Source organism: Symphodus melops (assembly GCF_947650265.1).
Source record: "Symphodus melops genome assembly, chromosome: 5".
Lineage (NCBI taxonomy): Eukaryota > Metazoa > Chordata > Actinopteri > Labriformes > Labridae > Symphodus > Symphodus melops.
The window spans coordinates 1,101,660-1,120,445 of record NC_136695.1 but is presented as its reverse complement, the minus strand read 5'-3'; the positions used below and the strand labels follow the sequence as shown (position 1 = coordinate 1,120,445).

Genomic DNA, 18,786 nt, shown 5'->3' with positions numbered 1-18,786 from the left:
CTGGATGAATGTTGAGCTGACATTTGGAGGATTTAGATTTAGTGAATACACAATCAGAAATGATCCTCTAATCATTTAGAGAAAACTTGATTCATCAGGACAAAGTGATGTTGAGATACTCATCACAACCTGAACACATGTGACTGGATTACACATTATTTTCATTCTTCTTTTATTCTTTATTCAGATTGAGGGGCTGCAGTTTGTCAGAGATTAGCTGTTCTTCTCTGGTCTCAGTTCTGAAGTCCAACCCCTCCCATCTCAGAGAGCTGGACCTGAGTCAGAACAAGCTGCAGGATTCAGATGTGAAGCTGCTGTGTGATTATCTGCAGAGTCCAAACTGCAGACTGGAGACTCTGAGGTCAGACACCTTTTCTTTCTTTAAGTCTGTGTTGCCGTTGAACACCTCAGGAATGATGAACACTGTGTGAATCCTAACCTAAAAACAAGCTGAGCAGCATGAAACAAGCTAACATTAGCAGCAGCTCTGCTCCCAGCCCCCACTGACCTCCTGAGTTCACTGAAGAGGGTCTGCTAATCTCATGTTTCTGGGCATCATGTTGTGTTTGTCCTGCCTGCATTCATGACTCATTAGATGTTAGATGGTCGAGCCTCTGATCTAAGAACAGCTTCCTGTACGGCTCACATGTTTAAAGAATGTGTGGGGATAATCACAAACAGTTCGAGGTAGGCATAGTCAAAAAACAAGGCACACGGTTCACCACCAACCACTTCATGTTTCAAACAAATTTTCCCCACTCAGCGACACACCCGCTGAGACAAAAACTCTGATAATTGGAGACTCCATAGTCAGAAACGTGAAGTTAGCGAAGTCAGCGGGCATAGTTAGGTGTGTAGAGCCAGAGTGGGCAACATCACGGCTCACTTAAAGCTGCTGACCTTTATCAATCAATCAATCTTTATTTGTATAGCGTCAATTCATAACAGGCGTTATCTCGAGACACTTTACAAAAGCAGGTAAAGGACCTTACTGTTTGTCTGTTAACATTAACGAAAGAGCAGGGGGGGGGGGGGTTTGGGCAGGCCATCCTCGTGGGGGGGGGGGGGGGGGGGGGGTTGTTTGGGCAGGCCTTCCTCACCAACAGTCAAGGAACCTAAGAGAGCTCAGGAGCTCCCAGAAAAAGGAGAGGTTAGAATATAAAGATGACAAGCAGTAATAAGATATGAAAGCTGGGAGAGAAAGAGGGAGAGAGAGATAAGAGATCCTGGAGCCAGTTCCCCCGGTAGTCTAGGCCTATAGCAGCATAACTATGAGCTGGTCCTAAGCCAGCCCTAACTATAAGATTTATCAAAAAGAAAAGTTTGAAGTCTATTCTTAAAAGTACCTAGTGTGTCTGCCTCCCGGACCCCGACTGGTAGACGATTCCAAAGGAGCGGTGCCTGATAACTAAAGGCTCTACCTCCCATAGTACTTTTAGAGACTATAGGCACCACGAGCAGGCCTGCATTCTGGGAACGTAATGTTCTTGTCGGATAGTACGGTACAATTAACTCTTTAAGATACGATGGTGCCTGACCGTTTAGAGCTTTGTAGGTGAGAAGAAGGATTTTAAATTCTATTCTAGATTTTATAGGGAGCCAATGGAGAGAAGCCAATACAGGAGTAATGTGGTCCCTTTTCCTAGTTCTAGTCAGAACACGAGCTGCAGCGTTTTGGACGAGTTGAAGGGTCTTTAGAGATTTACCATAGCACCCTGCTAAAATAGAATTACAGTAATCCAACCTGGAGGTAACAAATGCATGAACTAGTTTTTCAGCATCGTTTTGTGACAGGATCTGTCTGATCTTAGAGATATTACCAAGGTGAAAATAAGCTGTCCTTGAAATGTGTTTAATGTAGGAATCAAAGGACATATCCTGATCAAACAGAACTCCTAGGTTCCTAACAGTGGTACTAGAGGCTACACTAATACTACTAAGGGCCGTCATATGATTTTTGTCTACTGGCTTCATTGACATGTAGAGCTGAGTATTGTCTGCATAGCAATGAAAGTTCATGGAGTGTTTTCTCATAATACTACCTAGAGGAAGCATATATAATGTAAAGAGAATCGGCCCAAGCACTGATCCTTGAGGCACTCCATGGCTAACTTTGGTGTACATAGAGGACTCATCATGAACATGCACAAACTGAGACCTCTCTGATAAATAGGATCTAAACCAACTTAAGGCAGTTCCTGTAACTACAAGCAATTGTTCTCGTCTCTGTAACAGAATCTGATGGTCAATTGTGTCAAAAGCAGCACTAAGATCTAACAGGACAAGCACAGATAGAAGTCCCCTGTCTGAGGCTAACAGAACATCATTTGTTAAGGCCTTTAGCCCTTAGCAGTAATGATTTCAGCAGCTTTTTTAGTGATAAAATTCTAAATATTAGAGACAAAATTAGCAACTTACTACCTTTACTCAGTGCAGATTCCTCCTATATTTTGGATACAGCAGAAACAGTTCCACATTCTGATACTAACCTCGACTGTTTCTCTCCAATTAACCTTTCAGAACTAAATTCGATTATTTCTGCATCTAAACCGTCAACCTGTCTTTTAAATCCAATCCCAACCAAGCTTTTTAAGGAAGTCTTTCCCCTAGTTAGCAGCTCCATACTAAATATGATCAATATATCTTTAGTGGCAGGTTATGTACCCCAGTCATTTAAAGTAGCTGTAATTAAACCGCTCCTTAAAAAGCCTACTCTTGATTCAGGAACTGTAGCTAACTATAGACCTATATCTAACCTTCCTTTTATCTCCAAGATCTTAGAGAAAGTGGTAGCTAATCAGCTGTGTGACTGTCTCCACGACAACAGCCTGTTTGAGGAGTTTCAGTCTGGATTTAGAGTTTAGCATAGCACTGAGACTAGTTAGGGTAACAAATGATATTCTGTTAGCCTCAGACAGGGGACTTCTATCTGTGCTCGTCCTGTTAGATCTTAGTGCTGCTTTTGACACGATGGACCATCAGATCCTGATAAAGAGACTACAACAATGACTTGGAGTTACAGGGACTGCCTTAAGTTGGTTTAGATCCTATTTATCAGAGAGGTCTCAGTTTGTGCATGTTCATGATGAGTCCTCTATGCACACCAAAGATAGCCATGGAGTGCCTAAAGGATCAGTGCTTGGACCGATTCTCTTTACATTATATATGCTTCCTCTAGGTAGTATTATGAGGAAACAGTCCATAAACTTGCATTGCTATGCAGACGATACTCAGCTCTACATAGCAATGAAGCCAGAAGACACCAACCAGCTTCGTAAACTAGAAGCCTGCCTCAAGGACATCAGGACCTGGATGACCAGAAACTTCTTACTGCTCAACTCAGACAAGACTGAAGTTCTAGTGATTGGACCTAAGAACCTTAGAGAGACTTTCTCTGCCGATATGACAGCCCTTAGTAGCATTAGCGTAGCCTCTAGTACCACTGTTAGGAATCTAGGAGTTCTATTTGATGTTCTTTAACTCTCACATTAAACGCATTTCAAGGACAGCCTATTTTCACCTTGGTAATATCTCTAAGATCAGACAGATCCTGTCACAAAACGATGCTGAAAAACTAGTTCATGCATTTGTTACCTCCAGGTTGGATTACTGTAATTCTATTTTAGCAGGGTGCTATGGTAAATCTCTAAAGACCCTTCAACTCGTCCAAAACGCTGCAGCTCGTGTTCTGACTAGAACTAGGAAAAGGGACCACATGACTCCTGTATTGGCTTCTCTCCATTGGCTCCCTATAAAATCAAGAATAGATTTTAAAATCCTTCTTCTCACTTACAAAGCTCTAAACAGTCAGGCACCATCCTATCTTAAAGAGTTAATTGTACCGTACTATCCGACAAGAACATTGCGTTCCCAGAATGCAGGCCTGCTCGTGGTGCCTATAGTCTCTAAAAGTACTATGGGAGGTAGAGCCTTTAGTTATCAGGCTCCTTTGGAATCGTCTACCAGTCGGGGTCCGGGAGGCAGACACACTAGGTACTTTTAAGAATAGACTTAAAACTTTTCTTTTTGATAAATCTTATAGTTAGGGCTGGCTTAGGACCAGCTCATAGTTATGCTGCTATAGGTCTAGACTACCGGGGGAACTGGCATCAGGAACTCTGATCTCTCTCTCAGCTTTCATTTCTTATTACTGCTCGTCACTATCATTATATTCAAGCTACTAACCTCTCCTTTTTATGGGAGCTCCTGAGCTCTCTTAGGTTCCTTGGGACAGTTGATGAGGATGGCCTGCCCAAACAACCCCCCCCCCCCCCCCCCGTCCCCCATTCTATCCTATCCTTCTTTCTGCATCTCTGGGAATACAGTACAAGACAAGATCAGTAAAGCGAGAACAGGTTTGACTTTGTCCACAGGGGGCGCCAAAACAGACACGTAATGAAAGTTCCTCACAGGAGCTTTGATTGTTTGAATCTAAGAAGGATCAGGAAGAACTAAAGTATTAATGCATCCTAATAAAGTCCTTCAATGTTGGAATGAACAGATGATGATCACATCAGTGTGTTCATGTGGACAACATCACACATTCATGTCTAAAGCTCACTGTCATCTACATTTACTTTTATTCTTTATTCAGATTGTGGGGCTGCAGTTTGTCAGAGATCAGCTGTTCTTTTCTGGTCTCAGCTCTGAAGTCCAACCCCTCCCATCTCAGAGAGCTGAGCCTGAGTGACAACAAGCTGCAGGATTCAGGAGTGAAGCTGCTGTGTGATTATCTGCAGAGTCCAAACTGCAGACTGGAGACTCTGAGGTCAGACACCTTTTCTTTCTTTGAGTCTGTGCTGCAGTTCAACACCTCAGGAATGATGAACACTGTGTGAATCCTAACCTAAAAACAAGCTGAGCAGCATGAAACAAGCTAACATTAGCAGCAGCTCTGCTCCCAGCCCCCACTGACCTCCTGAGTCCACTGAAGAGGGTCTGCTAATCTCATGTTGTGTTTGTCCTGCCTGCCTTCATGACTCATTAGATGTTAGATGGTCGAGCCTCTGATCTAAGAACAGCTTCCTGTACGGCTCACAGGTTTAAAGAATGTGTGGTGATAATCACAAACAGTTCATGAGCCTCTCATCACCTTTAACTTCCAAACAAGCTCCATATGAAATACACAGATCCAGAGAAGAGCAGCACAGAGACATTTAGGAGTGTAGAGAGGACTCTGACAAGCCTCCATGAACTGTCCTTTAGTAACAGATCACATCATGACGGGACACGTGTTTGGATGGATTGTCTGATTTTATTGTCATATTTGCTGGACCTCATCATTCTGAATGAGAGTCCACTTTACAAGAGACTTGAAGAACATCTGTTTATGGATCATTCTTCCTTTCTTTCATACCGTTCATGTTTTTATGATCATATATCAAAACAAAGTCTGTGATTTAAAGGTACTGTGAGGAGGTTTGATCTGCTGATGAAACACACTCAAAGTAATCTGGACTTCTCTTGATGATTGTCTAAAGTCAATGAGACCACCAACATTATAAAGTCCTTCTGAAAGTCTGTCTGTTTCCAGCTGCTCGCTGTCACATGAGGAGAATCACAGGACGCTGTCTGGAAAAGCCTTTCTTTACATTTCCTACAGAAGAGATTCACACTGACTTGTAGTTTGTAGAGTTCAAAGAAAGCAGGAGGAGTTTTTAGTGAGGGAATACTGTACAGGACAAGATCAGTAAAGAGAGAAGAGGTTTCACTTTGTCCACAGGGGGGCGCCAAAACAGACACGTAATGAAAGTTCCTCACAGGAGCTTTGAGTGTTTGAATCTAAGAAGGATCAGGAAGAACTAAAGTATTAATCCATCCTAATAAAGTCCTTCAATGTTGGAATGAACAGATGATGATCAAATCAGTGTGTTCATGTGGACAACATCACACATTCATGTATAAAGCTCACTGTCATCTACATTAACTTCTTTTATTCTTTACTCAGATTGTGGGACTGCAGTTTGTCAGAGATCAGCTGTTCTTTTCTGGCCTCAGCTCTGAAGTCCAACCCCTCCCATCTCAGAGAGCTGGAATTGACTGACAACAAGCTGCAGGATTCAGGAGTGAAGCTGCTGTGTGAATATCTGCAGAATCCAAACTGCAGACTGGAGACTCTGATGTAAGATCATTGACTGTGTCATTCATTTGGATCATTTAAATCCACATCCTCCATTGTTGCACATTCCGTCATTTCTCTGAATTTAAATCTCTGGATATTTAATGGTTGAGGAGATATTTTTTCAAGTTGCTGAATAATTTAGAGATTTGATGTGAAAATGTTTTTGTGACTGTGAAGTAAAGTTAAACAACGTGCACATGAAGCCTCTGGTTTCCCCTGGTTCTGTTAAGAAGTGAAATCATGAAGACTTGTGATTCAATAATGTGTGATTTGATAAATGTAGTAACATCACAGAGCAGTGATGTTGAGATACTCATAACAACCTGAACACGTGACTGGATTACACATTATTTTTATTCTTTATTCAGATTGAGTCGCTGCAGGTTGTCAGAGATCAGCTGTTCTTCTTTGGCCTCAGCTCTGAAGTCCAACCCCTCCCATCTCAGAAAGCTGGACCTGAGTCAGAACAACCTGCAGGATTTAGATATGGAGCTGCTGATTGATTTTCAGGAGAATCCAAACTATCGTCTGAAGACTGTGAGGTCAGTCTCTCAGTGTTCTTTAGTAAACCCTCCACGTTTGAATTTATTTATTTAACAGGGAAAATGTGATTGAACATAGTCTCAATACAAAGCATGAAACTGATGAGCTGCATTAAGAGTTTATAGCCGCTGTTGATTTCCAGCTCGTGTCTTTAGTTGGTCCTTTGTTTTAGCAAACACAATAAAGCCCTCTTCATGAGGATCCATTAAAATACATGTTCCACAAAATGAGCATTATACAAATGATATAAACCAGTTTAAATCTAAAAGTAGGTAAAGCTCTCATTTCACTGTTTTTTTAAGAAGATTTGAAGTGTGAGATGAATGTGATTTCAGGTGTTTAATGTGATTTCAGGTGTTTAATGTGATTTCAGGTGTTTAATGTGATTTCAGGTGTTTATTGTGATTTCAAGTGTTTAATGTGATTTCAGGTGTTTTATGTGATTTCAGGTGTTTAATGTGATTTCAGGTGTTTAATGTGATTTCAGGTGTTTAATGTTTAATGTGATTTCAGGTGTTTAATGTGATTTCAGGTGTTTAATGTGATTTCAGGTGCTTAATGTGATTTCAGGTGTTTTATGTGATTTCAGGTGTTTAATGTGATTTCAGGTGTTTAATGTGATTTCAGGTGTTTAATGTGATTTCAGGTGCTTAATGTGATTTCAGGTGTTTAATGTGATTTCAGGTGTTTAATGTGATTTCAGGTGTTTAATGTGATTTCAGGTGTTTATTGTGATTTCAAGTGTTTAATGTGATTTCAGGTGTTTTATGTGATTTCAGGTGTTTAATGTGATTTCAGGTGTTTAATGTGATTTCAGGTGTTTAATGTTTAATGTGATTTCAGGTGTTTAATGTGATTTCAGGTGTTTAATGTGATTTCAGGTGCTTAATGTGATTTCAGGTGTTTTATGTGATTTCAGGTGTTTAATGTGATTTCAGGTGTTTAATGTGATTTCAGGTGTTTAATGTGATTTCAGGTGCTTAATGTGATTTCAGGTGTTTTATGTGATTTCAGGTGTTTAATGTGATTTCAGGTGTTTAATGTGATTTCAGGTGTTTATTGTGATTTCAAGTGTTTAATGTGATTTCAGGTGTTTTATGTGATTTCAGGTGTTTAATGTGATTTCAGGTGTTTAATGTGATTTCAGGTGTTTAATGTTTAATGTGATTTCAGGTGTTTAATGTGATTTCAGGTGTTTAATGTGATTTCAGGTGCTTAATGTGATTTCAGGTGTTTTATGTGATTTCAGGTGTTTAATGTGATTTCAGGTGTTTAATGTGATTTCAGGTGTTTAATGTGATTTCAGGTGCTTAATGTGATTTCAGGTGTTTTATGTGATTTCAGGTGTTTAATGTGATTTCAGGTGTTTAATGTGATTTCAGGTGTTTACAGCCTTTGATGGAGAAAGCTGAATGTTTAAATGTAGATCTACGTTGGTGAATGTTACAGTTTCTATTCACTGAGCTTCTTGTTTCCCTGTTTCCGTCCTGTCCTTGAACACATCTGGAGAGAGGTTCAGGGGACAGATTGTTGATACACATCAGCTCATATATTCAGATTCTTGTTTGTTGTTGGAGAAATCCTTTTCTGGGTGGAAACTATGAAGAGAGTTCAACATACTCAGGGTTTGTTTTCTGTGATCTGGCTTCACTAACCCTGACAGAAGAGATGGTGCTGAACAGTCACATGAAGCTGCTTATCAACCTGAGAAGTAAACCCAGAGTTTCAGAGAGCACGCTCACATAAAAGGGGCGGAGCTAGCTTCATTTAACCTATCACAATCATCACAGAGTCTGCAGTCAGCAGATCATCATATCTAACAAACTGTGAACAAACTATATGAATAATATGAAGAAGTTGAAGACAAACAGGCTCAAAGACTAAAGTTCTCCCACTGACCAATCAGACCAGTCGCTCTGTTTGTGATGGTCAGAGCTGCAGCTGAATCAGAACTTCTCAAACTGTTCTCGTCTCCACATGAGTCAGAGCGACACATTCAGTTCAGAGAAGAAACATGACTCACTCTGCTCAGTTTGAAGGTGAACTAACAATTATAAGAAAATATAACAAACTGTAGTTTGGACATGAATCCTCTCTGATGTTTCTTTGTTTCTGTCAGTTGTCCTTCCTGCATTTGTTCCTGCAGCACAGTTTGAGAAGTTCTGATTCAGCTGCAGCTCTGACCATCACAAACAGAGCGACTGGTCTGATTGGTCAGTGGGAGAACTTTAGTCTTTGAGCCTGTTTGTCTTCAACTTCTTCATATTATTCATATAGTTTGTTCACAGTTTGTTAGATATGATGATCTGCTGACTGCAGACTCTGTGATGATTGTGATAGGTTAAATGAAGCTAGCTCCGCCCCTTTTATGTGAGCGTGCTCTCTGAAACTCTGGGTTTACTTGTCAGGTTGATAAGCAGCTTCATGTGACTGTTCAGCACCATCTCTTCTGTCAGGGTTAGTGAAGCCAGATCACAGAAAACAAACCCTGAGTATGTTGAACTTTCTTCATAGTGTCCACCCAGAAAAGGATTTCTCCAACAACAAACAAGAATCTGAATATATGAGCTGATGTGTATCAACAATCTGTCCCCTGAACCTCTCTCCTGGATTAAATTCAGGAGTATCCTGTAGCTCACAAAGAGAAGTTCAAACATTGAACAAACAGTGAAGAAGACGATGTTCATTTTAAAAACAGGACTCCAAACAGAGTCAGGAATAATCCAAAACTGGAGAGATGAAATGAACAGATGATTTAAACAGTCAAAGTCTCTGCAGTCCTAAATAGTTCTTATTGCACCAATCCCAGGGATGAGAGTGTTCAGGAGAAAGAGGAGGAAAGGCAGGCAGTGACGGTTTACCCACAGCTCCAGTTATGAGCTGCTACCGTTGGCCTGTGTGTTATGAAGCCTAATTGTCTGTGGGGACAAAGCATCTCCTGAACCTCTGAGTCCTGCAGTACAGTGAAATGAACCATCCACTGCTGCATCTCATCTGGCCTGCCATGATGTCGAGGAGAGGATGGCTAACGTTGTCCAATATAATCTGTCCTCTCCTCTACAAGTGTCTCTACAGCTCCATCCTCAAAGCCAGCCAGAGCATGAAGAGAGATGAGTTGAAGCTTCTGTCCTTAGATGAACGTTGTTAGCAGCTCATTCAGAGAAGGCTTTGAGGTGGATGTAAAAATATGTTGTGGATTATTTGATGAGAGTCAGACAGTCACTCCCTCACAGTAACACGACTGCACCACAGTGATTGATCAACAAGTATCACTTTCCTCTCTCTGATTTATTTCACTTCACTGTCACCATCCACTCTGAAGAAGCTATAAAGCTGCAAACATTCAAAGTGGAGTCCATGTCCGAGTCTGTGAGACCATCAGACAGTCAGCTGTGGAGCTGCTGTGAACACATCTTTCTCTGTATGTTCCTCATGTCCTGTCATAGAGCTTATTTTCTAAAGCTCATTTCTTTCTGATGAAATGTTTTCTGCTCAGGTTTCTATCTAACAAAGACTGTGTGGGCTCAACCAAAGCATGGAGGTTCTTTTGTTCTCTAAGGACAAATTCACCAGTGACCTTGATATAGAAGTACAGTGAAGTACAAATCAACATGAAGTGTTAAATCATCGGACCGTTTTATACAGCCTGTTCAGGATGGGACTGTTACAGCTGGCTATCTGTGTGAAAGTCATGGAGGCCATGTTGTTCTGCAGCTGAGCCTTCAGCAGATAGAGTCAATCAGGCCGCTCACAGTGTCAAACACAAAACTGAGAGGACTGAACTGAGAAACAGACGTGTGGAGCCTGGAGTTGTACACATGTGCTAACACAGGAAGGTCAACACAGGAAAACGGTACAGTGTAACAGCTGACAGAGGAGATGGTCTGCAAAGCAGCAGGTTCAGTGACAGGGAAGCAGTCCGTGTTACCCTAACCCCCCCCCCCCCCCCTTTTCAGACTTCCAGCGAATGAAGGAAGTCAGTGTAGAACATGAGTCATGATTTCTGTGATCTCTCTTCTTCTCTCATTAGGACCATTCCATGGCGATTTCTGCCATAATGTGAGTGATCAGGACTCTGGTGGAGCAGAGAGGAGCAGCTGATGATCCACAGGAGGAACCTCCACCATCTTGTGTGTGGAGAAGCTCTGCAAGCTGAGGAGAGCTTCATCCATCAGGGACTGACAGAGGAATCAGCTCAGAGCTCATTTATAATGAATCTGTTCTAAAACACATTACAGGAGAGGAAGGACAAACAGGAAACAGCTGGTAGAAATGTCGCAGTTATTCTTCTCGTGATGAGTATTTTGATTCTATTTCTTTCTATAAGTCCAAACCAGAACATGATCATCTGTAACATGTATTAAAATCATCTTCTCTTTACAGTCCCTCCAGGATTTTGTAGACTTTTTGGGGGATTGTTGTGACCTAAAATCTCTGATTTCACGGCAGCTTTTACAAAAAATTGCTATGTATGTTGCAATGTTTTTAACTGTTCGTTGCAATTAAATTGCAGCAGGCAGCAATGTTGATGTCATTGAGTCATATTTTAACCTGAGCAGAGCAATTTACTTTGTGAAGCATATTCCTCTGCCTCGCTCAGTGACATGTGTTATGGTAGTGGTTTAGTCCACGCGCTACTCTTGAGCGCCCTCTTGTGTCTTGGGGGATTGTCTTGTTAAGGGTTGAAAATAAATGGCTGCCAGCACTTCCACACGGAGCCATCTCGATCTCATTGATTACAATTAACCGGCACTTACAACTATCAAGACATGGTGTCAGAAGTAGTCCGGGGGAGCAACGAAACAAAAGAAGGACTTGCTCTTACTGACCGGAGTGAACTCGCGTTGTAAGCTTGAAGAAACAAGCGCAGTAAGTGCCGAGCATCGATCGCGACACAGCATGGCAGCGCCACCAACAGCATTTCAGATCTCACCGCCACCAAAATTTGACTTCAAAAAGCCAGAAGAGTGGCCGAAATGGACCAAACGGTTCGAACTTATCACAATAGCTTCTGGGCTCGAGCTACAGCCAGAAGAAAACCAGGTAAACACGTTGATTTACACAATGGGAGAAGAAGCAGAGGACGTGCTAACTTCTTTGAACCTGACAGTTGAGGAGGCGAGTGATTACAACACAATGGTAGCCAGGTTGGAGGCACATTTTGTTGTGAGAAGAAATGTAATTTTTGAACGTGCAAAGTTTAACCAAAGACAACAAGAAATAGGAGAGACTGCAGACAGTTTTATCACGTCATTGTATGCCCTGGCAGAGCACTGTGGCTATGGTGCCCTGCACAGTGAAATGATCAGAGACAGACTCGTGGTTGGGATAAGTGACAAGCGGCTCTCGGAGTCACTACAGATGGATGCTGAGCTTACGCTGGACAAAGCAGTCATGAAAATTCGTCAAAGTGAGCTCGTGAAGAAACAGCAGGATCTTCTGAAAACTAACTTCAGACAAGTAAACCCCTGCAACGTGGACAGTGTCAAAGCAAAAACAAAGACTTTCACTAAAACATTCAATAAACCACCAAAGGCAATGAAACAAGCCCAAGAGAGAAACACAAGTCGTGACACTCAACAATGCAAATCACAGCATCACAGCAAACATATTTGCCCAGCCAGAGATGTATTCTGCAATCAGTGCAAGAAAAAAGGACACTATGCACGAGTGTGTAGGTCAGGAGCAGTAAGAGAAATCCAGGCTGCAGGTAATGACTACAACAGTGAAAGTGAGGTTGCATTTTTAGGCTCAGTGGCTTCAGATAAGTCAGATGATGCATGGGTTACTACTGTCAAAGTAAACAATCTAGACTGTGTGCTCAAGATTGACACAGGAGCAGACGTAACTGTCCTCCCTGAAAAGGTTTACAATACTCTAGCACAGAGACCACAACTACAGCCAACTAAACTGAAACTGTATGGGGCGGGCATGTCACCTCTTGCAGTTAAAGGGAAGTTCACAGCTAACCTAAGCACAGCCAATAACTCGACAGTACAGGCAGTGTATGTGGTAGCAGATCTGATACAGGGATTACTTAGTCGCCCAGCAAGTGTAGCTCTCGGGTTGGTGGCTAGAGTGGAGGCAGTGTCACTCACATCAGTAGAGGCAGTGAAGCAGCGTTTCCCAAAACTGTTCAGTGGCTTAGGCAAAATGGAGGGGGAATATAGAATCGAGCTTAAAGAAGATGCCAAGCCATTTGCTCTGACAACCCCCCGACGCGTCCCACTACCCCTGTTACCTAAAGTTAAAAAGGAACTAGCTCGCATGGAGGAGCTAGGGGTCATTTCAAGAGTGGAGCAGCCCACTGACTGGTGTGCCGGGATGGTCCCGATTCCAAAGCGATCTGAAGAGGAGGTACGTGTATGTGTCGACCTAACAAAGCTGAATGACTCTGTTAAACGAGAACGACACATGCTACCATCAGTCGAGCACACTCTGGGACAGCTTCAAGATGCAAAGATCTTCTCAAAACTTGATGCAAACTCAGGATTCTGGCCAATCCCGTTGTCCAGAGATTCAGCACTCTTAACCACATTCATCACACCCTTCGGGAGATTTTGTTTTAATAGACTCTGTTTTGGTATCTCATCTGCTCCCGAACATTTCCAGAAAAGGATGTGGTCTGCCAGATGGACGACATACTGGTGTACGCTGAAACGCAGGCCCAACACGACACACGACTGGAGGCAGTTCTGAAGCGGCTTGAAAAGTCAGGAGTGAAGCTGAAAAGCGAGAAATGTGAGTTTTCTAAAACCTCCATTAAGTTTCTGGGACAGATCATTGACAGTACTGGAGTGAAAGCAGACCCAGAAAAAGTGAAAGCAGTCAGCAACATGGAGGCACCCACAGACGTCAGTGGTGTGAGGCGGTTCCTAGGGATGGTCAATCATTTGGGAAAATACCTCCCTCACCTCGCAGAGAAGACACAGCCACTGAGGGACTTGTTGAGTGCTAAAAACGTGTGGTGCTGGGGTGATGCTCAACAAAAAGCATTTGACATGATCAAGTCAGAACTGAGCAGGCCACCAAACTTGGCACTCTACAACCCAAAAGCACAGACAACAGTATCAGCAGACGCATCTTCCTTTGGACTCGGAGCAGTGCTGCTTCAAAAGCAGGAAGACAGCACAGTCAAACCAGTCGCATTCGCATCAAGAGCACTCAGCCCGACAGAACAAAGGTACGCTCAGATTGAGAAAGAGGCCCTGGCCATAACCTGGGCGTGTGAGCGGTTCTCAGATTTTCTCATAGGCATCAAGTTCCATGTTGAGACGGATCACAAAACCACTTTTAGGCTCAAAGAACCTTGACGAGCTACCACCATGCGTACAGAGACTGAGAATGAGATTAATGAGGTACTGTTTCTCCATTTCACGTGTGCCTGGCAAATGCATTGCGACTGCGGACGTGTTGTCCAGAGCACCAGTAAAGGCAGTGCATGACAAAACATTAGGAGAAGAAATAGACTTGTATGCACATCAGGTTGTCACTAATCTTCCTGCAACAGAGAAAAGGTTACTACAAATCCGAGAACACCAAGACAGGGACGACATATTAAGACAAGTGAAACACTACTGCTGGAATGGCTGGCCGGACAAACACAAAATATCAGGGCCATGCTTTCCCTATCAGCAACACGCTGGTGACCTCACAGTCGAGAATGGCCTACTGTTAAAGGGGACACGTATAGTCATTCCCAAGTCACTGCAAAAGGACATTTTGGGCCGCCTGCACACAGGTCACCAGGGCATCGCAAAGTCCAGAGAGAGAGCAAAGCAGTCGGTATGGTGGCCAGGACTCAGCGCACAACTGCAGAAGTTAGTGTCTGAATGTGACACGTGTGCTAAAGAGAGGCCACACCACAGAGAAACACTACTGCCCACAGAGTTTCCAACACATCCGTGGGAGTTGGTTGGTGTTGATCTTTTTGAATGGAATAACAGCCAGTACCTGCTTTTAGTGGACTATTTCAGCAGATTCATAGAGGTAGCCAAGCTCACGCACACTACTTCTACTGCAGTGATTGAACACATGAAGTCCATCTTTGCAAGACACGGCATTCCTGTGGAGGTTCGGAGTGACAATGGCCCACAGTTCTCATCAGAGCACTTCCAAAGATTTGCTTATGAATGGGACTTTGCCCACACCACCTCCAGTCCAAGATTTCCCCAGAGCAATGGCGAGGCTGAACGAGCCGTGAGAACAGTGAAAAACCTACTGCAGAAAGAGAGCGACCCCTATCTTGCGCTCATGGCATATCGTGCCACTCCGCTTGCTAATGGCCACAGCCCGGCGGAGCTCCTGATGGGAAGAAAACTTCGCACTACGGTGCCCATCCTTCCATCCTGCCTCAAACCAGGGTGGACTGACATCACTACGCTGAGAGAGAGAGAACGGAGGGAGAGAGATAAGCAGTGGAAATGGTTCAATAGCAGACACCGAGCACAGGACCTTTCGGGACTACACCCAGGAAATCAGGTTTGGATTACAGACATGAAAGAAAATGGGACAGTTACAGCCAGTGCGGATACACCACGGTCGTACCTGGTTCAGACCCCCAGAGGACTCCTGAGACGCAATCGGAGTCATCTTGTTACTCTCACAGGGTCTAAGACCGACCCTGAGGACACCCCTGTTTCTGTCCTGCAGAACGACCCGCCACTTGATGCACCTGCTACTCCTCGACTCCCAACATCTCCAAATAATCGTCCTACAGAGAAGCGGTATCCAACCAGAGAGAGAAATCCTCCGAGGTACCTTAAGGACTTTGACCTAGGTAGAAGGTACTCTCAAACACTGAGTGACCAGCCCGGGGCAGAATAATCCCCTCACTCAGCTGAAGGTATGGGTAGTCTATCCCACCTTCATAGTTAGTTCATGGTTCAAGATAAAAGAAATGTTACGCCAATTACAATGTAATAACAGTTAATCCTGTACAAGTTCTATTTACAAGCTAAGAAAGAAGTTTGTTATTACAGCCCTAATTGGTAACAATACACGTAAATAAGATGCAATGTTTACATTACTGCATAATAAGTTGAAATAATTTTGATGTAACGTTATCGCTCATAACGTACTGAGAAAGGGGGATGTTATGGTAGTGGTTTAGTCCACGCGCTACTCTTGAGCGCCCTCTTGTGTCTTGGGGGATTGTCTTGTTAAGGGTTGAAAATAAATGGCTGCCAGCACTTCCACACGGAGCCGTCTCGATTTCATTGATTACAATTAACCGGCACTTACAACTATCAAGACAACATGTCCCTCACACACACACACTGTAATTTTTGTGTGTCCACGCCGAGCTCTTTTCTCTTTTCAGAAAGGCGCTGTTGACTCGTTTGCTCTTTTCAGTATGTCTGATATTCCCTGTATTTTATATCTTCCTACAGATCATATCTTGTACCCAGATCGTCTATGCTCCGTGTCTGCAGGGTTAAAAAACCATCTCAAATATTAAACTTGCAGTAAAAAGTGACGGAGCAGTGTCAGCTACACAGCAGCACGTTGTCAACAAACGGTTGTCATGGAGACAGGACGGACCTGCAGCGCTTCATGCTCACTCTTCTGATTGCAGATAAACAGGAAGGGAGTTTGGTCCGTGGTCACGAAACTTTGGTGACGTGTAGCTCGCTGTTTTTGCGGGGGACTACTCTCATTGTTTAAATTCGCAGAAAAGTTGTGTGATTGAACAAAATTGCAAGGTCGCTGAGAAATTGGTGGGGATTGGTTGAATTTGCGTGAATTGTTGCGATCGCAACATCGCAACTTCCTGGAGGGACTGGTAAATGTATCAGATGGGGGTGAAGCCATCCTAAATTCATGCACACCAGTCCATCGCACACGTACCTACCTACCTACCTGCCTGCCTGCCTGAGTTGCACTAAACTGACCTCATTAAAGTAGTTGGGTGTAGTGTCAGGTGAGACTGAAGCTACTTTGGTCAGAGGAGCTTCACTGTCAAGCAGCATCTGCATGACATGTAAGCACATAGAAAATATAGTCACGCGTGCAGGCGTGTACATAAGTAAACTTGCATGAGTGCTGAATATTAAGTTTGAAGCGGTATGTCGCCACTCATGAAACTACACCTGACAGTTTAACCTTCTAAGTCCTCTCTGTATCATCCATCCTTCTTCTTCCTTTTGCCTAAAATGAGGATAATAAAAACAATCGATTACAATGAAATACACAACATCTCTAAATTGGTTGACCGAGGTAAAGAACCAAAGAAAAGGTCCATACAAACAGAAACCTTCATGAAGCAGATTCATCTACCAACTTCACAGTAATGCAAAGAAACGCACACATATCCTCTCACACATTTACATCAATGTTCATGTAACTGTACATAGACTTCAAGTAAGTAAGTAGTAATGATGTGCATCTTTTACCACGACCTTCTACCTTTCTATCATATAGCATTTTTTTGCCAGCACCTTAAGATCTGTTCACAGCTTATGTTACTAACTTATGTTTAGTTCATTTTTTTTTGCCAAAGATAGTTTTATTAATCCACAGTTTAAATTCAAATTAAATTTCAATTAATTAACAGATTTTCTTCATGTTTAGATGGATTACGTTCAGATGTTTGACTTGAAATATATGGTGGTTTTATACTCACCTCCACGGTCGGTAGATGAATTTCCCTCGGTAAAGATATGTATGCTCTTGGCGTAGCTGGACTGCGCAAGTCATCACGGCGATACGCTAAATGGGCGGGGCATGTTACCAGGGCTTCTCCAGCTGGACCCTACTGCGCAGACTCTGGCTCCAAATGACGTCAAAATTGCAAGATGAAAGCGCCCACGAGGGCCGTAAAAAAGCTTCAAGAACGTTGAACGGAAACAGCTACAGTCCACATCCACTGGTTCAATGATGCCCCATGAGCTTCGGAGGTAAGCAGTGACCCACCACACCACGGCACACAAAAACTGATTTTCACACCTCAACCCACCTAGCACCTAAGAGCTGTACTTGTAACTAATTATCCTACGTGGCGGATTTTGGGCAGTAAATCCTGGCGCGGTTAGATGGACTGTTCCTCCTTGAATGGGTGTTAGATGATTTTACCGTGAGCTCCATCTGCTAGGAAACAGTAGACTAGAGATCTGAAATAAGGTAGCCCTCTGAGTTATAGGGAATGGTAGACTAGTTAACTACAGCAGGTGATTAACTTCTGTTAGCTCCGGCAGGACCGAACCTTTTGTGAACAAGAAGTCCAAAACAGAGAATAAACAGTTTGGAAACAGGACATGGTTCGGTTTTTCACAAAAAAACACATTTGTTGAAACTTTCCTTCCTTTTCTTTAAACTGTAAACACAAAACCTGATTCTTCTGCTGAATCAAATCCAAACAGTTTAAACTGTGATCACACTGTTTTCAAATCAGACACACAGCAGCTCTCTGTTCTGTCCAGCAGGGGGAGCCAGAGGTTCAGTTCGTTTCTATTGTTTCCACCAATCGAAGGACTCGTTTATTCTTCATTGTAAAAACCAAAATAAACTGTAAACGTAAAGTTCAGATCTGCAGACTTTTACCTGAGCAGTTTACCGTGACATCAACTACAGCAAGAGACGCTAACGACCACACGAGTTTAGAAATCATGACAAAGCTTGAGGACAAGACTTCTCCTCCATGAAGAGGAATTGTGAGAAAAGTTCAACGGTCAAAATGAGTTCAGCTTCAGGGAAAAATCCAGATGTGTATGTGTTCAATGTCTACTATTACCACCCGGGCAGATTAATAAGAGTGTATGTGTCTTATCAGGAAACAAATGAACGGATGAATGAAGCAATCCGACGTCCTTTGAGCAGGTCCTGCAGCTGGCCGCACTGCGTAATCGACCTCACTCACAGGCTGGATGAAAACATTAAAACAAACATGTTTTAAAGCTTCAGAAATGTAAAGAAGTATAACACTTAAATCAAACGGTAGAATTTGCCATTTGTTGTAACTTGTACCTGTATGCTACTCACACAGTTTACTGTGAGGGAAGTGCTACACCTTGAGGCCTATTGTTTTTCTTATGTTCATGTAATTGCTGAATGTTCCAGAGTTAAATGTCCTCTCTTCATGTAGTTTAAAACCACACTGAAATGTCATACGGGGTTTGAGGAAA

The 18,786-nt window shown here is 42.8% G+C and overlaps 1 protein-coding gene and 1 long non-coding RNA gene across 2 annotated transcripts in view; one reads left to right on the top strand and one right to left on the bottom strand.

Annotated features, from left to right (window-relative positions):
* Positions 1-11,187, top strand: part of LOC306823875 (uncharacterized protein) — a 23,380-nt gene extending 12,193 nt beyond the window's left edge. Inside the window, exons 9-13 of the mRNA XM_079343765.1 lie at positions 188-361; positions 4,595-4,768; positions 5,948-6,121; positions 6,490-6,663; positions 10,695-11,187. Coding sequence (XP_079199891.1) covers positions 188-361; positions 4,595-4,768; positions 5,948-6,121; positions 6,490-6,663; positions 10,695-10,722 — 724 coding nt within the window. The 3' untranslated portion in view covers positions 10,723-11,187. The remainder of the gene's footprint in view (positions 1-187; positions 362-4,594; positions 4,769-5,947; positions 6,122-6,489; positions 6,664-10,694) is intronic.
* On the bottom strand, positions 8,860-18,786 carry LOC306823882. Its single transcript, XR_013779064.1, has 3 exons — positions 16,558-18,786; positions 9,664-10,886; positions 8,860-9,617 (listed from the first exon to the last, which is right to left on the bottom strand). It is a non-coding gene; the product is annotated as an uncharacterized lncRNA (long non-coding RNA).